We start from the raw sequence: 17,768 nt of genomic DNA, 5'->3' as shown, positions 1-17,768 counted from the left end.
TAAAATACACTGCAGCCTTCTCTCCATTTCTATTGCTCTCCCTGAAGTCAGGCCTCCAAAAACTCTAGACTTTGGTGGCTGTTAAATTGCCTCCTAATCCGATTCTCTGCCCGCCTCCTTTCTCTTGTCACCGCACCCTCCACACTGCCGCCAAAGCCATCTTTTAAGCAGACCCAATCAACCCCCTGCTTTAAAAGTCTCAAAGGATGTCACATTCCACTTAAAATAAAAGCCAATATTTTATTATGGGCATCTATGATCTGATTTCTGGACTCTGCCTCCCTCTGGAATCTCCTGTTTTATAGCCCACTTTCGGCACATAACCCTTCGTCACACAGGCCTTTCTCCATCAGCCCATCTCACCCCTTCTCAAGGGCTTTGCTCCTTTGGGAGCCCCCTTCTGACATACACTTCTCCCGGCTCTTCCCATGGCCGGTGCTTCTTATTTAGATGTCTGCTAACAAATTAGTTTTTAAAGGAGGCCTCTTTTGAAATATACTATATAATTAACTTTTTCTCTATGGCTGTGTCTTCTTTGTGCAAGCTCTATGAGGAGGGCTCCATGTCCGAGTTATTCACCTGGCATCCCCAGGCCTAGCAGGGCACACAGGAGGGTTCAGACTGCACTGCTCCAAGGTCATCCTGGTTACAGTTCCCAATCACAGGTTGCCTGGCGTATCCTGCCATTCATGTAAGAGGTCTGATGACAGATGTGCAGATATTTAAATACAAAACAGATTATTATCCAACCTTAAAAAAATGACAGAATCCTGCTTTTTTGCAAGGATGAACCTAAAGGACCTGACAGTAAGTGAAATAAGGCAGACACAGAAAAACAAATATTAAGTCATCTCACTTGCATGAGGAATTTTTAAAAGTCCAGTTCACAAAGGCAAAGAGCAGGATGCTGGCTGCGAGGGGCTGGAGGGTGAGAGAGGTGAAGATGTCGGTCGGAGCACGAAGGTTTAGTTATGCAGTAGAAGTGGAAATCGAATGCATGGCATTACAGTTAGGAAGACTATCACACACTTGAAATCTGCTGAGCTCATCTTAAGTGTTTTCTCCACACACAAAATGGTAACTGTGTGAGGTGACAGAGGTGTTCACTAGCTTGGTCATGGTAATGATTTTACAATGTTCCTTACCACGTACACATATATCAAAACATCACTTTGGATACCACAAATTTATATAATTTTTGTTTCTCAAATATACCTTGATAAAGCTGAGGGCGGAAGGGAAGAAGGAAAAAAAAGAGCAGGTGTTTCGCTTGGCAGTTAATTCCCACTTCCTGAGGCTACCACCCAGAGACCACAGGCAGGGCACTGCCTAGCCAACCAGGTTTTTCCTGAACTCCTGACCATGGAATCTATGAGCGATAATAAAACAAATGTTGCTTCCAGGGTGGGGAACATCTGCCCCATGGGCCATACAAGGCCTGCAAATCATTTGGTCTGGCCTGCCAAGGCAACCACAGGTGAAACTCAAAATTCAATAAATCTACAACAGGCTAATTCTTAAGTTAGGAATTTTGTATGGCCTGTGAATGGTGTTATAAACATCCAAATGGCCCTTGGCTGAAAACAGGTTCCCTACCTTCTCAGGTTATGTTATGCAGAATTGTTCATGGGAGTAGTAGGTGCTACTCATCATATTAGATGAGTAAACAAATGTTGAACAACGTGGATGGAGCAGAAACTTAAGATACAAAGATGGACATAGTAAAGGCCCTTCAACAATGCAGTGAGCCAGCCTTCTGCAAAGGCAGCCACAAAACCCTGGGTTCAATGACACTGCTGAGATAAAGAGGCCACTAGGGTAAGGCAGCAGAAGAAGCAATTAATCTCATCCACTGGGCTTCCGGAAGGCTTCCCAGGGTATGTAACAATAAAGCTGGACCTTGACTGATGAGTAAGGGTTTTGTAGATGAGAAGAAAACAGATTCCGGGCAGGGGAAATTGCAGGAGTGTAACTGCAGAATATATGGAGAATTTTGCTTCTGTCCTCTTCCTTTTAATAATTTTTCAAAAGGCAACCATATATGCACTTTTGTACTCTCTCTTGATAGTGCTAAATATTCAACATTCTTAGTTCTTGAGAAAGCACCTGTTTTGTTTTGTTTTTTTTTCCTTTCAAAACACAGCAGAAAATGCAAAATAGTATCCAGTTTCCTACAATTGCATTAGTTTTCTTTGCAGTTTGAGAACAGGGATGCAGAACTTAGGCTGGGTTGGGGGCATGTTGTATTTTGGGGCTTGAGTGAGAAATGCTATATGGCCAGAGCAATGTAGAGGGGTAGACCCTGCCAGTAATGCTGTTATGCCGGGCATGGGTAGGAATTGAGTTATCCACTTCTAACAACGAAGTGGCTTGTTGTGGATTCTTATACCATACACACTCAACGTTCATCCATCAGCTTACCCCCACCAACAACAAAACAGTCTTAAAGTGACCTTAACTTTTATAATCCATAAAAACAAAACAAAACAAAACAAAACAAAACAAAACAAAAAACGCCATATGGATTAAGGAACCATGTGGTCATCTACAAAACTTAGTTGATAGAATTTCAGAGGCCATTTGGCAGTCATGCCTTTGAAATACTTAGGTGGATTTTATTTATTTAAGAAGGTTTAAATAATATAAAACCCAGGTGATTGTCCTAAAAAATGAAATATCTGTGCTTTCCTTTCTTTGCCATTCAGTCTTGCTAACTCATAAAATGTCTGAGCAACACAATTTAAAAAGTGAAGCATAACAACAAAAGTTTCCACAGCATCAGAGACCTTTTCCCTCTGAGCTTACACAGAAGCCCATTAGTAAAAACATATTATTTTTAAATCTTGGCAATCAGAGTCCACTGAGATAAAGAAAGAGGACCCTCAGAATTTGATAGAAATGGGGCCAACATGGAGTTATAAATAATTTGTCCGAAGGAAACCAAGTGCTTCCCGGCCCTGTCCAAGGAGTTCCGTGTCTTAGCCGGCGCCATGGCTCAATAGGCTAATCCTCCGCCTTGTGGCACCGGCACACCGGGTTCTAGTCCCGGTCAGGGCACCGGATTCTGTCCCGGTTGCCCCTCTTCCAGGCCAGCTCTCTGCTGTGGCCTGGGAATGCAGTGGAGGATAGCCCAAGTGCTTGGGCCCTGCACATGGGAGACCAGGAGAAACACCTGGCTCCTGCCTTCGGATCAGCGCGGTGTGCCGGCTGCAGCGCGTCTGCCGCGGCGGCCATTAGAGGGTGAACCAACGGCAAAAGGAAGACCTTTCTCTCTGTCTCTCTCTCTCACTGTCCACTCTGCCTGCCAAAAAAAAAGAAAAAGGAGTTCTGTGTCTTTAGCTCACTTCTCAGTAAGAGTGTGTGCCACACAACGCCACTCAATAGGATGATTATACCCTGGATCTTTCAAGGATTCCTGGCCCTGTTTTACAAAACAAGAAACCAAGACTCAAGGGTTATGCGACTCATGTAACACTACACAGGAGGCCAATGACAGAGCTAAGACATGACCTGCATCCTTCTGACTTTGATGCTTTGCTCTTTCCTGGAGCTAAAATTAAATAGAGAAGCAAATAAATCTTACATTTAGCTTCCTCTGACACAGTGAATAATGTGCATGGCAATTAGTACACTGGATGTTAATCAGGCATGCATAATTCATGTAAATAATGATACGAATACACAGAAACTTCAGCTGTCTTATCACTAATAGGGATGGCGCAGTGGTTTTAGCAGTGGACAATGATATATGGCACAGAACACACAGGACAGTTTTCTGTGGGCCCAATCCTAGACTGAAAAACTTGGGTTGCATGGACTTATGTCTTGATTGTTCTCACTTTTAAAACCTCAGCCTCATTTTCTCAGATGGCATGGGACTTACAGAGAAAATGAACTTCTCCCTCTCTGCCTTGCAGGCAGAAGCATGAGAGAAATGGAAGTACGGGTTGGTGAAGCCAGAGAGGGAAGTAGAACTGAGGCAGCTAGTGTCCCCCTTCAGCCAAATATCTTCCCCAGGGCTGGTCTCCTTGGAAGGAGAGGAACTGCTCTGTCTACCACGGATGAATCTAGAATAAAGGAATAACTATTCAGTTTTCCTTATGTAAGCGATCCATTTTGTCTAGATGACCCTTTCTCTACTCTTTCACTTTGCTCTATTTGACTTCACTTCCCTTAAGACACCTGTCCTTGGGGAGCTACTCCCCTACCCCATCCTCCCACCTCCGGGCTGAGACAGGATCTCCTCTCTGTGCTCCTTGCTGCCTTATAAACACCATCATGACAGGCAGGATTGGCAATGTCCTGTGTCTTCAGCTGGCCCGTATGTGTTGTACTGGAGGAAATTGCTAAAGGGATCTCCTTTCCCCTTTAAAACTTTCCTTTAGTTATTTATCTTCATTTTATTTGAAAGGCAGAGACAGAGAAATTTATACGCTTTGGTTCACATCCCAAATGCCCTCCCGCAACTGCCAGGGCTAGACCAGGGTGAAGCCAGGAGCCCAGGATTCAATCTACGTCTCCCACGTGGATGGTGGGAAAGCAAAAATTTAAGCCAACACCTGCTGCCTCTCAGGATGTACATAAGCAGGAAGCAGGAAGCTGGAAGCCTGCACTTGAACCAGACAATGATATGGAACGCAGGCACCCCAAGCAACTTCCTAAGCACTGTGCCAAATACTTGTCCCCGGTTTTCTTTTAAAAAAAATGTACCAGTTTAATTTAGATAGTCTACCCCGCTATAATTCATGGCTTACTTTCCCTCAGTCTCAAAAAACAGTGGGTTCCTTAAGGACTCTTGATGTTTCGGATTCGTCTATGTATTCCCAGGCCTGGGCACGGTACAAAGGTTCTATGACAAATTTGTCGACAACATGGAATGCCTTTGCTCCAGGTAAGATCAGGGACATCCATCTCTAATCAACTCATACGGAGTCCTGAAAATGGCACCATCCCATGTGGTAAATGAAATTTTCCCTCATGCTACAACATGCTACAGGTTGTTCAGGTCCAGGAATAAAGGATTAGCTGGTATCTGAGAGCAGATGAGTTGCACAGGTTAGGGTAGATTAACTGAAACTCACTGAGCTCCCACACCTGTCTGAGTCATGAGGGAATGGGTGTTTTAATGGGCAGGCTGTGGACGGAGTGGGAAACGGTAGAGCTTGTTGGCTGGGTGGGTGAAAGGGTAGGCGGTGGGGTACTGGAAAATGACAGGGAAGGGAGCAGCATTTGGAACACGAAGAAGAGAAACAGACTCCACTTTGCTAAGAGAGGAACCAGAGTGAGGGGATGGGGAGCAGGTGGAGATGGGATATTCGGCCAAGAGGAAGTGCTCCTAGCAGACCTGCTGGATGCATCACTACAGAAGTGAGGATGGACCCCTGGCAGTGGCAATGACAGCAATGCCATGACCCTGGCTCCGGCAGCACTGATGTGGCTGCTGGCCAAAGAGTGGCTTCTGCTTCCGAGTCCCGTCCAGTGACTCGATGTTTCACAAAAGGCAGAAGCAACATGTTGGGTGCATTTCTGGAGCTATTCGTCAAATCAGGATGAGATGAACGTAAACGGCATATAATTTAAAAAAATCAAAGTATGACTATGTACAGAATAATTCATCCATTTTGGTGTAATTTCTGTGAGTTTTTACAAAAGTCACACAACTCTGGTCACAATGAAGAGATAGGACAGTCCCTCAACAGGAGATTCAAGTTCTTCCTGTCTCCCAGGCCCTGCTAAGCAGTGACCACTGGTTACTGTACTTAAAGCTGTGCCTTTTGCAATAATGTAGAATCATATGTTATATAATATCCATGGCATTTTAAAGACAGCTTCTAATTATCTGCAAAAAGTACTTTTAGAATTGGCTAATAATATGGTTTAAAAACACTGTCTGGATTTTAACTATTCATAGTTGGAAAAAAAATCTTTGACATTTCTTTCTCTTCAAAGCATTTATATTTCCATAGTATTAAATGCTGCAGAGAACATGTGAAACCATTTTAATGTGTTTAATTAGAAGTAATGGGCCATTCTTTGACTCTTCTGAACTGAGGCTATAGCAATAAAATATTTACTATTATAAGCAACAGCACTCAAACGAAAGCTCCTATTTTTTAAAATAATTGGCTAATGTGTTTTAAGTACCCCTAAATGATAGAGAAAAAAGTAAACATTCTTTAAAATATGCCAACGGGCTATTCGGTCGTGTAAACTATGCCTGGGCTGATTCTCAAGGGTCTTTTTTCATTTTAGTTTGCTTAAAGGAAACAAAAGAAAACACTTTTAATTGGTCATATTTGAAAACGTGGATTTAAGTGAACAAAAGAGTGGAACAGTACTAAAACTTTAACACCTAGTGAAATACTATTCGATGCTCAAAAGGGCAGAACAGTTCTGTTTCTTCAGATCACCTGCTTCCTGCTGGGAGAAAAAGTGCAATAACTTTACCCAATATTGCGTGACACAAATACCAACAAAATAAACCCAAAATGTACTCAATGCTGAATGCAAGTACTTTCGAAGCACAGAATACTTGAGCACTGGGTGATTTAAGGTCAGCTTTACTAAATGAGAGCATACAAACTGTTCTCTACATTTCACTTGAGTGTCCCTGAGCTTCCAAGCTAAGAAGTATACTCTCTACCATTTAACAATCTCTATCTTCCCAGACATTTGCAGCCATGGCTTTGAAGAAGCACAGGTTGCCATTCTCAGAATCACAGGTAAGTGATCTGGGGCCATTAGGGCTTTTCTCCAAAGTGCCAAATTCATATAGTCAACCTCTGCTAGGCATACATATATCCAGGGGCTTTCCCTTTAAGAAGATTTTTTTTTTAAATTTTATTTATTTGGAGAGACATAGAGAGAGAGAGAGAGGGAGGGAGGGAAATAATCTTCTGCCACTGGCTTACTTCTCAAATAACCACAAAAGCCAGGGCTAGACCAGACCAAAACCAGGCACCTGGAACTCAATTTGGGTCTCCTGTGTTTGTATCAAGGACCCAAGCACTGGAGTCATTACTTGTTGTCTCCAAGGAAGCTAGGACTTGAACCCAGGCATTCATGTATGAAATGCAGGCAACTCAACTAGTGTCTTAACTGCTGTGTCAGTTTCTCACCCCGGGGCTGGTGCTATGGCATAGTGGGTGAGGCTGCCATCTGCAGTGCTGGCATCCCATATGGGTGCTGGTTGGAGTGCCAGATTGAAACCCAATCCGGGCCTCTGTTGTGGCCTGGGAAAGCAGTGGAGGATGGCCCAAGTCCTTGGGCCCCTACACATGTGTGGAAGACCCAGAGGAAGCTCCTGGCTCCTGGCTTCAGATGGGTGCAGCTCCAGCTGCTGCAGCCAATTGGGGAGTGAGCCAGTGGATGGAAGACCTCTCTCTTCTCTCTCTCTCTCCCTCTCTCTCTCCTCCCTGAGTGTAACTCTGCCTTTCAAATAAATAAATAAATCTTTAAAATAAAAATTTTTTCACCCCCAGTTGATGTTTTGGCAGACACTTTGAAGTCACCTAATGTCAAATGGAACCTAGCATATTTGCCCTCACTGTTGCCCTTCTTGTAAGATTTCCTGACACGCTGAATAGGTCTTTCAGGCACCTGGATACCTAATTCAGAAATCCAGCCATCATCCTTGACTTCTCTTGAGATCTTGAATATAATCAGTTACTGGGTCCTACTGATTTAACTTCTCGAACTATACCAGGCGTCTCTCCATTCATGGTGACTTTCTTTAGTTCAGGCTATAACACTCTTGCAGGGCTGGTGTTGTGGAAAAGCAAGCTGAGCTGCTGCCCGCAGTAGTATCCCATGTGCTCCTCCTGTGGTCTGGCTCCCTGCCAATGAATCTGGGAAAGCAGCAGGGGATGGCCCAAGTCCTTGGGCCCCTGCATCCACATGGGAGATGCAGATGAAGCTTCAGCCTGACCAAGTGTCGGCCGTTATGGCCATTTGGGGAGTAAATTAATGGATGTAAAATCTATCTCTGCTTCCCTACCCCCACCTCCTGCCTGGGGCTCTGCCTTTCAAATAAATAAAATAAACCAAGATCAGATTTATCTTAAAAAAAAAAAAGCAAAACAAAACAAAACCTTCTCTTGCTTAAAACACTGGCTTGCTTGGATGGCTGGGTCACTGCTATTTGGAATTCTAGCCTCCAGTGCTCCTGTCACTCCAAACCTTCCTCTGCCATGATGGCCTTTTTCTTTTTTTTTTTTTTTTTTAACACAAATCTGATCTTGTTGTAACTCTGCTAGTTTGATTTGATTCTTTGGTGTCACTGTATCTATGGATTAAAGTCCCAGCTCCGTAATTTGGTTTCTGCTGTCACAGACAGTAAGATCCATGCTTTTCTCTGCCACCTTAGCCCCTCCAGATGCCCCCTCTCACAGCGTTTTACACTGGAGGTGTCCAGGTTCCCAAACACCTGCAATGGGCTGAATAGAGCCCCCCAAATTCATGTTGAAATCTAATCCCCACTGTGGTGGCATTAAAAGGTGGAACTTTTGGGAAGTGATTGTGTTGTATGGGATTAGGGCCCTTATAAAAAGGTACAAGAAAGGCACCTTGCCCCTTCTACCACTCCAAATCTCCTAATATCTTGACTGTAGACATTCTAGACTCTAGAACTTGGTGAAACAAATTCCTACTACTTAATCATGAAGGCTAAGGTATTTAGTGAGAGCGGTCTGAGTGGATTATCCATTTCCCATACCATGCTTTGCCTCTGGGCCTTCATATACACTGTGGCTTCTCCCTGGAGTATTCTTCTCCAGCAAACCCTTGTCACCTTTTAAGTCTTGCTTTATAGATAATTCATTCACCAGAAAGCTTACTCTGATCCTAATGTTGTAAATGTAGCCTTCCCAGGTGATTTCTGGACATTCTGAACTTTGCCAATTGAGTTTCATCGTAACTTCTCTGTATTATCTGTCTGTATACCATGACAGTAATAAACATTGGGGTGGACTTCTCCAATTTAAAAAAAATAGTACCTAGTGCCTAGCAGATAGTAAGTACTCAAAGCATTTTCAAATGAATGAATGGGAACTTAATTGTAAGAGCCCAGGAACCACTATAAAGCTTGGTACCCACTCAGCGCAGTGTTTCTAAGACTTCTGTTGGGCAGTATCCCTTCGCTTGAAATGCCTTCCATACTTGAAAGCAACGACTCTCATTTGTTCAAAACCAGTTCTGTAATTTAAGTGTCTCTCTGACTTAGATCCAGTTACCATGGCTGATCCATAGCTGCAAAGCTGTTATTGCATTGGAACAAAAACTTACAAAACAGGTAGATCACAATCATTCAAATGCATTATATGATTTACATCGTAGATATATGTATCACTTTACACAATGTTTAAGAAGATATATTTAATCCTCAAATTTTTGCTTCTGATTTAGGCACTGAATAATACTCTATAGAGAAGAAGACTGACCTAGACAAAATGTATTTGCTATCAATAATAGCCATACCAGGCTGGAGAAAGCTTTCTTTGTTATCTGAAGTTTCTTACTGATAGACAAACTCAAGTTCAACTACCAAAAACAAAACAAAACTCAAACTAAAAAATGAAATGGTCTCCAAATCTTGTCATAAATACTCCATCAAAACATTTTGTTTTTCCTTATATTTTCAAGTGCATCAGTGAATTAATCTGTCCCTGAAATGAGATTTGAATCTGCATTTTTAAGGTTGGAAGAGTCTGTGACCGAAAAATCACAATAAATCTGCCATTTAACTTGTTTTCCTGATTTGGCTGCTGCCTGCAGACCATGTCAAGAGGAATGGATATGGGGTTTCCATTGCCAAGTGTTGACTGTGGCCACTTTAATTACCCGTGAACTTGGAGAAGATTCAGATCTGCAACTTGTTCCATAATTGCCTCTAGCAGTCTTTTCCCTGAGCATCAAGGCCCTGGCTCATCTGTGTTTCTGCTGTCCAAAGAGGAAAAATAAAATCCTAATTGCAATCCCATGAACCCTCTTCTTCTATGTGCTGTATGCACTGCTTCTTTTTAAGTCTTTCTTCAAATCAAAGTTTCCTTAGTTTCCAATGAGGAAATATTAAAATACAAACACAGTGCAGACTCATTTGGCCTTAAAGTGGCAGAGAACTAACTTTTATCACCATGAGGCACTGCTGGAGTAGCAATCATTTTCCCCTTTCTCCTTAAAAACAAGCTCCTCACTGATTTCTTATCTGTAAGGTATGAGGGAAGACGTTGTAGGGGACTTCTCGGGAAATCCCTTAAAAGGGAGAAAGTGCAGCCTTATTTCTACTCTCCTCCTTGCTGTTGGCTCAGATGTCAATGGGAGGCTAAAACTCAAGCAGCCGTCTCTGCTCATGAGGCCAGGAGGGCGGGGCAGCAGGACAGCAGGACCGGAAGTCTGATGACCGTGGAGTCAGGAGAGGCCTTTGAGAGCCCTTCAGAGACCAACCAACCAAGCAACATGCAGCTCCCACACCCAAAACTTCCATCTTCTTCAGCCACTGTACTTTTCATTTTCATTGTAATATGGGAGGTCTTCCCCAACGGTCATGGAAAATATTTTGAAAAATGGTGCATGGATTTCAAATTTTTTGCACTACACATTCATCTTTTAATTTCCTGTTTTCCATGAAGTCTCCTAGCACAACTTTATTTACTGATTAGTAAATATCAGGTGCTATGTTAAATGCTTAATTTATATCCACAGTGTAATAAAGTATGGAGTAAAGTTTACTTTATTTTATGGAGTAAATAAGGTTCAGAATTTTCCATAGTTGACTGAATAATGTCACCAAAGTACTTTTTGCCCAAATAAGAATTTCCAGGAAAAGCCAAGACACTCTGGTGGGAAAAACAAAACAAAACAAAACAAAACAAACAAACAAACAAAAAAAAACAAAAAAAACACACAAACACAAAAACCAACCCTAAATGAAAAGATCTCTGCGAGTGAGATCCCAGTGAAAAGAACGGGCCATCAAAGAAGGAGGTACCTTTCTCTGAAGGGAGGAGAGAACTTCCACTTTGACTATGACCTTGTCTAAATAAGATCAATGTCCGCAAACTCAAAAGGCTTCCATAGCCTTGGCAACTCATGGTAAGAGCCTAGGTTGATTACTGACACCATAAACAAGAGTGTCAATTGTTAAGTCAACAACAGGAGTCACTGTGCACTTACTCCCCATGTAGGATCTCTGTCCTTAACGTGTTGTACAATGTGAATTAATGCTATAACTAATACTCAAACAGTACTTTACACTTTGTGCTTTTGTGTGGGTGCAAACTGTTGAAATCTTTACTTAATATATGCTAAATTGATCTTACTTTACTTGATATATACTAAATATACTAAATATATACTAAATCTTTACTTAATATATACTAAATTGATATAAAGATAATTGAAAATGAATCTTGATGTGGATGGAATGGGAGAGGGAGCGGGAGATGGGAGGGTTGCGGGTAGGAGGGAAGTTATGGGTGGGGGGGGACCACTATAATCCAAAAGCTGTACTTTGGAAATTTATATTTATCAAATAAAAGTTAAAATAAAATTTAAAAAATTTAAAAAAAAGAATTTCCAGGATAGACTCTGGGACTTACACTCTTTTTCCTGCACCACCAAAAGGTTGGGTTAAATCTCACCTTGTAGGCCTTTCACGAAGCCTTCTGATTTTCTAATCTTTTCAGATGAAGATTAAAAGGCTATGCTTACTTTATGGACTACAGTAAGGACAGGTGACTAAAGTCCTTGGGAAATTATTATTATTTAATTTCTGGATACAGTCAAAATTATTTAATTTTTTAACACAAAATATAAGGAGTACTTACAGGAAGTCCTAATTCCAGCATAGCCAAAATTAACCAGTTTGCATCACAAGCCTATACTTGTTTAACTTGGTTTACAAAATCAAACTTCAAATCACTAATTAACTGCCTATTCTGGAAATCCATTCTGTGTGGCCTAGCATTTCTCTGGATTATATCTAAACACTCAGTTCACAATTCTGCCTTGTCATTCTGCTATGCCTGCCTTTTAATGAAGGTGTCTTCCATTAAACACTGGCAGAATTGAAGACTGTGTTGTCAGAATCAACTCATATCAAAGTTCCTTAGGGCCTCTAATCTAAAAGTGGTTCAACTTGGTTGTTTGTTATATGACTCTGTGATTTTTAGAAAAGCAAACCCTCATTGCTTAACTTAAGGTTTTATTGTTTGCATTTCCTCTCCTTTCCAAGACGTAATTTGAGATTCCATGACCCCAAAGATCACCTCTAAAATTCTGGACTCCCTGCACAAGAGGTGACCCTGAAAAACTTAGTGGTCATATCCTAGAGTCAAAGAGACATGGTTTTAAATCCTAGCTGTGGGACATTAGGCAAATTATATCATCTCTTTAAGCCTTGTTTTCTCATTAGCTGCTGAGATGTTTAAAGGAGATCATTGACATAGAGCTCTGGATTAGGTTTTCTATTGTTGCTATATCAAATAATCCCAAATGTAGTGGCTTAAGCAATATAGGTCTGTTGTCTTACAGTTGTGAAAATCAGGAGTCCAGTGCAGGTCTGAGCTGAACCCAACTGGCAAGGCTGCAATCTTTCAGAATAGTTCATGCTCATTCAGACTGTGGGGAGGATTCAGTTCCTGTGCTTAGGGGACTGAGGTCCCTGTTTCTCTTATTGGCGGCTCCATCTACCATCTTCAAAACCATCAACACACATCAAGTTCATTCTCATGCTTCAACTCTCTCCTATTTCTTCTCTGTTCAGCGTGTCTCTGACCCACCCTTTGGCCTTCTGCTTTCTATTGTAGGGGCTTGGATAATACTTTGGGTTCACCTAGATAATCTGGATTAATATCCTTACTTTCAAGTCAACTATGAGCAACCTTAATTTCACCACCAACTTCATTTACATTTCGCCATGTAATGTAGCACAGTCACAGGTTTCCAGGATGAAGACATGGGCCACTACTCTGCTTATCACACATTCTGAGAATAATACCTGACGTGTACTAAGTACTCAATAAATAGCAACACAGTCAATACAAACACATACTCTCTGGCAGGTATTGATCCAAGTTCTTTATGAATATTTATGTATTTAATCTGCATAATATTACTCAACATGAAGCATCAACTATTATCACCCTCTCCATTAACAAACAAGGACGTGAGGCATAGAAAGATTAAGCAATCTTATCAAGCTAGCAAAGGCAGAACGAGGACTTGAACCTAAGCAGTCTGGCTACAGAATCCGTGCTTTGAACTAAGCCCCTTTCTGCTTCTTCACTTCAATAGTAGTGTAATAACCAGGAAACTAGGAAAGCCTTTGCTAACCCAACACTAAATTATCTCAGTATAACATAAGAGCAATACTGGCTTTTCTTCAGCATGTGTTGTCATCATATCATCTTCTCTTCATTGTTCTGGGACACTGGGCCTGCATCTGGGGCTGACATTCATCTAATATTCTGGGTGAGTCTTCCCAGGAAATTGAGGGAGAAATGTCTTGCTAAGATATTCCACGTGGGAAGAAGTTAGGTAGGTGTATGTCTATTTTTAAACTGACTACGATCATAATGAGACTATTACAGAATTAAAGGATTCTCATTTTGAGTCTTAAATAGCTCTCATGCTACCGGAACGCTCTTTCATTTTATTTCACACTGAAGACCTTTGTCAACATCACTATACCAAGTGCAGAGAAGGCCAACTCCCATCCTCTGGGAGCACCCAATACCTGTCATGTTCCTGCACCATCGTATCTCCTCTCTTCCAGGAAGACAGAGCCCTGGGGGAGGCTCTGGGTTTACAATCCAAGTTGACCACGCTGCCCACCTGCACCTGAACCAACTTTTTCATTGGATTCTTTGAAAAGTCTGGAGCAGAGGCTAAAAAAGAAGAGAGAGGAGAGAGAAAGAATGAAAATTTGATCATTGATTTAATGAGAGCTGGATCATTTTTAAAATTCCTATAAATTTCAAAGGTTGACTTTATAACCATTTATAAAGTTCTCTTGATATGCAAGGTGTCAGTGCTCACTTTATTTGATTTACAGCATACCACACATAGGATTTTAAGGCTAAAAACATAACTTGCACTAATGTTTTCTGGCAAGTTCTAAATCTTGAGAAAATTATTTACTTGGAAACTTTTAGTACTTACTGTTAAGATTTAAAATATCTTAGTCATGAGTTTATTAAGTGAAAGGAAAACACGTAACACTGAATATTTTTAAAAGTTAGTTCCATGAATGCAGGCATGGGGTTGGTGTCTCTGTTGACCCTGAGGGCACTGGACTTGGCACAGCGCCTGGCACTTAGCTTTCCCAAGCAAATGCTTTCAGAATATATGCTGAGTACTAAATTAACATTCTCACTTACACAAATTTATCAAGTTCCATTGGAACATTTTCATATGTTTAGGTTCAACTTTTAAGTTGAGGAAGACAATGTAATACACCAATTAGATTAGATTAGATTAATTAATACTCATATGACATTAAATATTATAATTTGTAAAAAAATGCATAAAATCACAATCCTGCAAAAATACCTGAATAGTCAAGTAAAAAAATAATATATCATTAGACCAAAATGATATGTTAACCAGAAAACTGCTCTTCCTTTTACTGTGAACTTGGAAAACAGGAGCCTAGTGCATTTCCCTTAATTTCTGAAACTCTGGTTTTAGGGCAAAATCCCAGTGAATATATTTTTTATAGCGAGATACATTCATATGTAAAAGTATGGCAAAGAAGACATACTTTCTAGAGGTTGTCGGCCTTCAAATTAAGCAACTGAAGCAGCTGTGCTGAAACAAGAAACCTCTTTGAAGTACATTTCTTAAACATCTTGCATTCTTCCTATGCAATAAGCCTACTCGTGGGTTTCCTAGAGAAGTATGAATCCACCCACTTTAAAGATGAATGGGCTACAGCTCACCAGGTTATTTTACTTCAAGACTAGAGCGGTGCTGCAATTTTGAACTTGTGTGTGACTTCGCCTTTTGCCTTCCTGTGCTGCTTTTTGCTCCTGGACCACAGGAGCCAGCTTTTCAGCTGGTGAGGTTCCCTTCCCAGGCCAGCCCTCCTGGTACAGATGCTGCTTTCCAATTGTAGGCACCAGGGTGGAGAGTTTCACTTTCCCTTAAGCAATCTGGCCTGGAAAGTCACCCACTCTGAGAAGACAGCAGGGTATCTGCAGCCTCTCTGGTCTCTACCCTCAAGATGATAATAATAACGAGCGTCCTCATCCCAAACTTGACAAGCCAAAATGTCTCCAGAAAGCCTGGTGTGCTGGTGCAGTCAGTGTAAGCTATGTGTACTGTATCAAAAAGTTGTGCTGTACTCCTAAAAGTGTGTAAGAATTACCTATTAATCTAAAATTAAAAAAAAAAAAAAAAAAACTCCAGACATTTCCAAATATTTCTGGGATCAAAATTGTCTCCAGTTGAGAATTACTGAGTTAGATTAATCAGAGCTTTATAACCTGCTGGTCATATTCATGGAGTCAGTGGTGGGAACTGACCCAAACCCGACCACATGGGTACAGTGAGACAGACGGCTGCTATTTCCATGAGAGTGTTTAAGAAAGCCATCTTTCTTTCACTTTACTGATGGTGGTGAAACATCAGACAGCCTGGTAATGGCAATGGTACTTGAGCCCTGAATCATGTCATGCTCATATCCAAAAAAAAAAAAAAAAAATGCCCATGTTAATGACCCTGACCCAGGAGTTTGTTCCTTCCCGTTTTTCTCTCCCACCCTCCCACTCTTACGTTATGCCATTTTGGTTGGGTTTGCATTCATTTGCAATGTAAGTGTCCTTCTAGACAGCTGTCCTAAACATGGTATCACATATTCTTTCTTCTTTTATACCTACAGTGCATGAAGTAGAAGATAATTCAATAATTTCGACTACGGGAGCCTTGGTTAATTAAGGCTTAGGCATGCACACTGCTTGAGCTTCCAACAGGGTTACTAAAGACAAAAGCAACTCCTTCTCAATCAAAAATGATTGATTCAAAATGTGGAATTTATTTTTATGAACCAGCCACAAAGAACTCCAAAACCACTTATTCTCCTAAAAGTCATGGTTTACTGTGTCATATTATGTCATATTTTAATATCATAATATTAAAAACATTAGCCCAACACCTTCTTCCTGTTGTTTGACTCAGCTTTCAACCATAATTTTGGTTACACAATTGTTGCTTTTCCTTAGAAATCATTAAAATGTATGCCTTGATTAGAAACCCTGAATAATTATGTTGTAACAGTTCAGATGTTATTAGCTGTAGGAACCTAGTATTAAAAGTAACTGCTTTTGCTTTTGGCAACAATGGAGAATTTAAGACAAAAATTCAGACAAAAACAGTCTTACCGACAACCTTGAGTTCAGCACTGGAATAGACGAGACCATGTTTGTTTTCTGCTATGCACTGGAACATGCCAGAGTCTGTCACGTTTAGGTTTGATATTGTGAGGGCACCATTTTCTATCTGTATTCTCTCCTAGATGATAACAAAAATGTCTTGCATATAAACAAATAAACCATTTTAGAGGGAAAATGAACACCACTGCCTATCATTTCAATCGGACAGAAACCTCCTGCATTTTCCTCAGGGTATTAGAGGCCACCTGACCTGAAATTTAACCTTTTCCTTCTTTGAAATGTGAAAGAGTGACTTAGCAAAACAGCCACGCACTGGAAATAGGAAGAAACGTCATTCAGTCCAAAAGTACATCAGTAAAATAAATAACAAAGCAGGAGGTCAGACTTTCAAATATACCTTGGATTTCAATTGCAAAGGTTTTAACCATTTTAAAGAATAATGCAGATTAAAAACACAATAAATTAATTCTGTGCATTAAAAAGGATTCTGGGAAATATATACTCACTAGGGCTTACAGGATGTATGAAAGGTTATGTATATAAATTTAAAGAAATACAGTTGATTGCATACACAGAAAAATAGCATAAATTACATGGCTTGAGGAGGAAAGTGGTTGAGAGAACAGCAACTCAGGTAACAAAATAACCAAATAACAGATGCATTTATTCTCTAGAGGTAACATCAAGTTGTCTACAGGAAAACAAAATTGTATTCTACATTTGATTAAAGCAAACCTTTCTCTAATTTCAGTGCTTAAAACATAGTGTATTATTTTATGTACTAAACTCAGAAAATCACCTTTGTCAAAGAATTGCAGTGTTGACAAGATCTCCTCATTGGCCGACCAGGATCTCGATTTTATATTTTGTCCCCCATTCCCACTCGTTGGATGCAGATGAAAGTGTGCAAACCCAACAGTGAGTGGAGTGTTCACATGGGGGCGAGGGGCTACCCAGGCACATTTTCCTCACCTCTAGCACCAGAGCTTCTCCATTTTTCAGCCATCGGTAGGAGGGCTTGGGCTTACCACTCGCCCGACATTCCCAGTGCAGGTTGTCCTCAACTGCTATTTCCACATCCCTGATGAGTTGAACCCAATGAGGCTTTGCTGTAGTGGTAAAAAGAAAGGGAATTCAAACAACTTAGCTAGTAAAGAACAAATCTCTAGCCAGTGAAGTCTGAGTGGACAGAAGGCTGTGAGGAATAAAATCATCATAGAAACTAGAGAGAGAGAGACAGATATACAGATATCTTTCATCCAATGGTTCACTCCCCAAATGCCCAAAATGGCCAGGCTGAAGCTAAGAGGAAGAAGTCCATGCAGGTCTCCCATTGGGTGGCACAGACCCGAGTACTTGACTATATCATCTGCTGCCTCC

General features: G+C 41.0%; 1 protein-coding gene across 3 annotated transcripts in view; it reads right to left on the bottom strand.

The window, feature by feature from the left end:
- CNTN3 (contactin 3) overlaps window positions 1-17,768 on the bottom strand; it is a 423,344-nt gene that overhangs the window by 81,094 nt on the left and 324,482 nt on the right. For all 3 annotated transcript variants that reach the window (XM_051851466.3, XM_089305416.1, XM_008260940.5), the window contains 3 exons: window positions 17,361-17,497; window positions 16,377-16,506; window positions 13,733-13,883 (listed from right to left, as the gene is read on the bottom strand). In XM_051851466.3, coding sequence (XP_051707426.1) covers window positions 13,733-13,883; window positions 16,377-16,506; window positions 17,361-17,497 — 418 coding nt within the window. The remainder of the gene's footprint in view (window positions 1-13,732; window positions 13,884-16,376; window positions 16,507-17,360; window positions 17,498-17,768) is intronic.

Source organism: Oryctolagus cuniculus, chromosome 10 (genome assembly GCF_051225735.1).
Source record: "Oryctolagus cuniculus isolate XC-2025 breed Fujian yellow rabbit chromosome 10, ASM5122573v1, whole genome shotgun sequence".
Lineage (NCBI taxonomy): Eukaryota > Metazoa > Chordata > Mammalia > Lagomorpha > Leporidae > Oryctolagus > Oryctolagus cuniculus.
The sequence above is the reverse complement of the archived record's forward strand: the minus strand, read 5'-3'. Positions and strand labels throughout refer to the sequence as shown.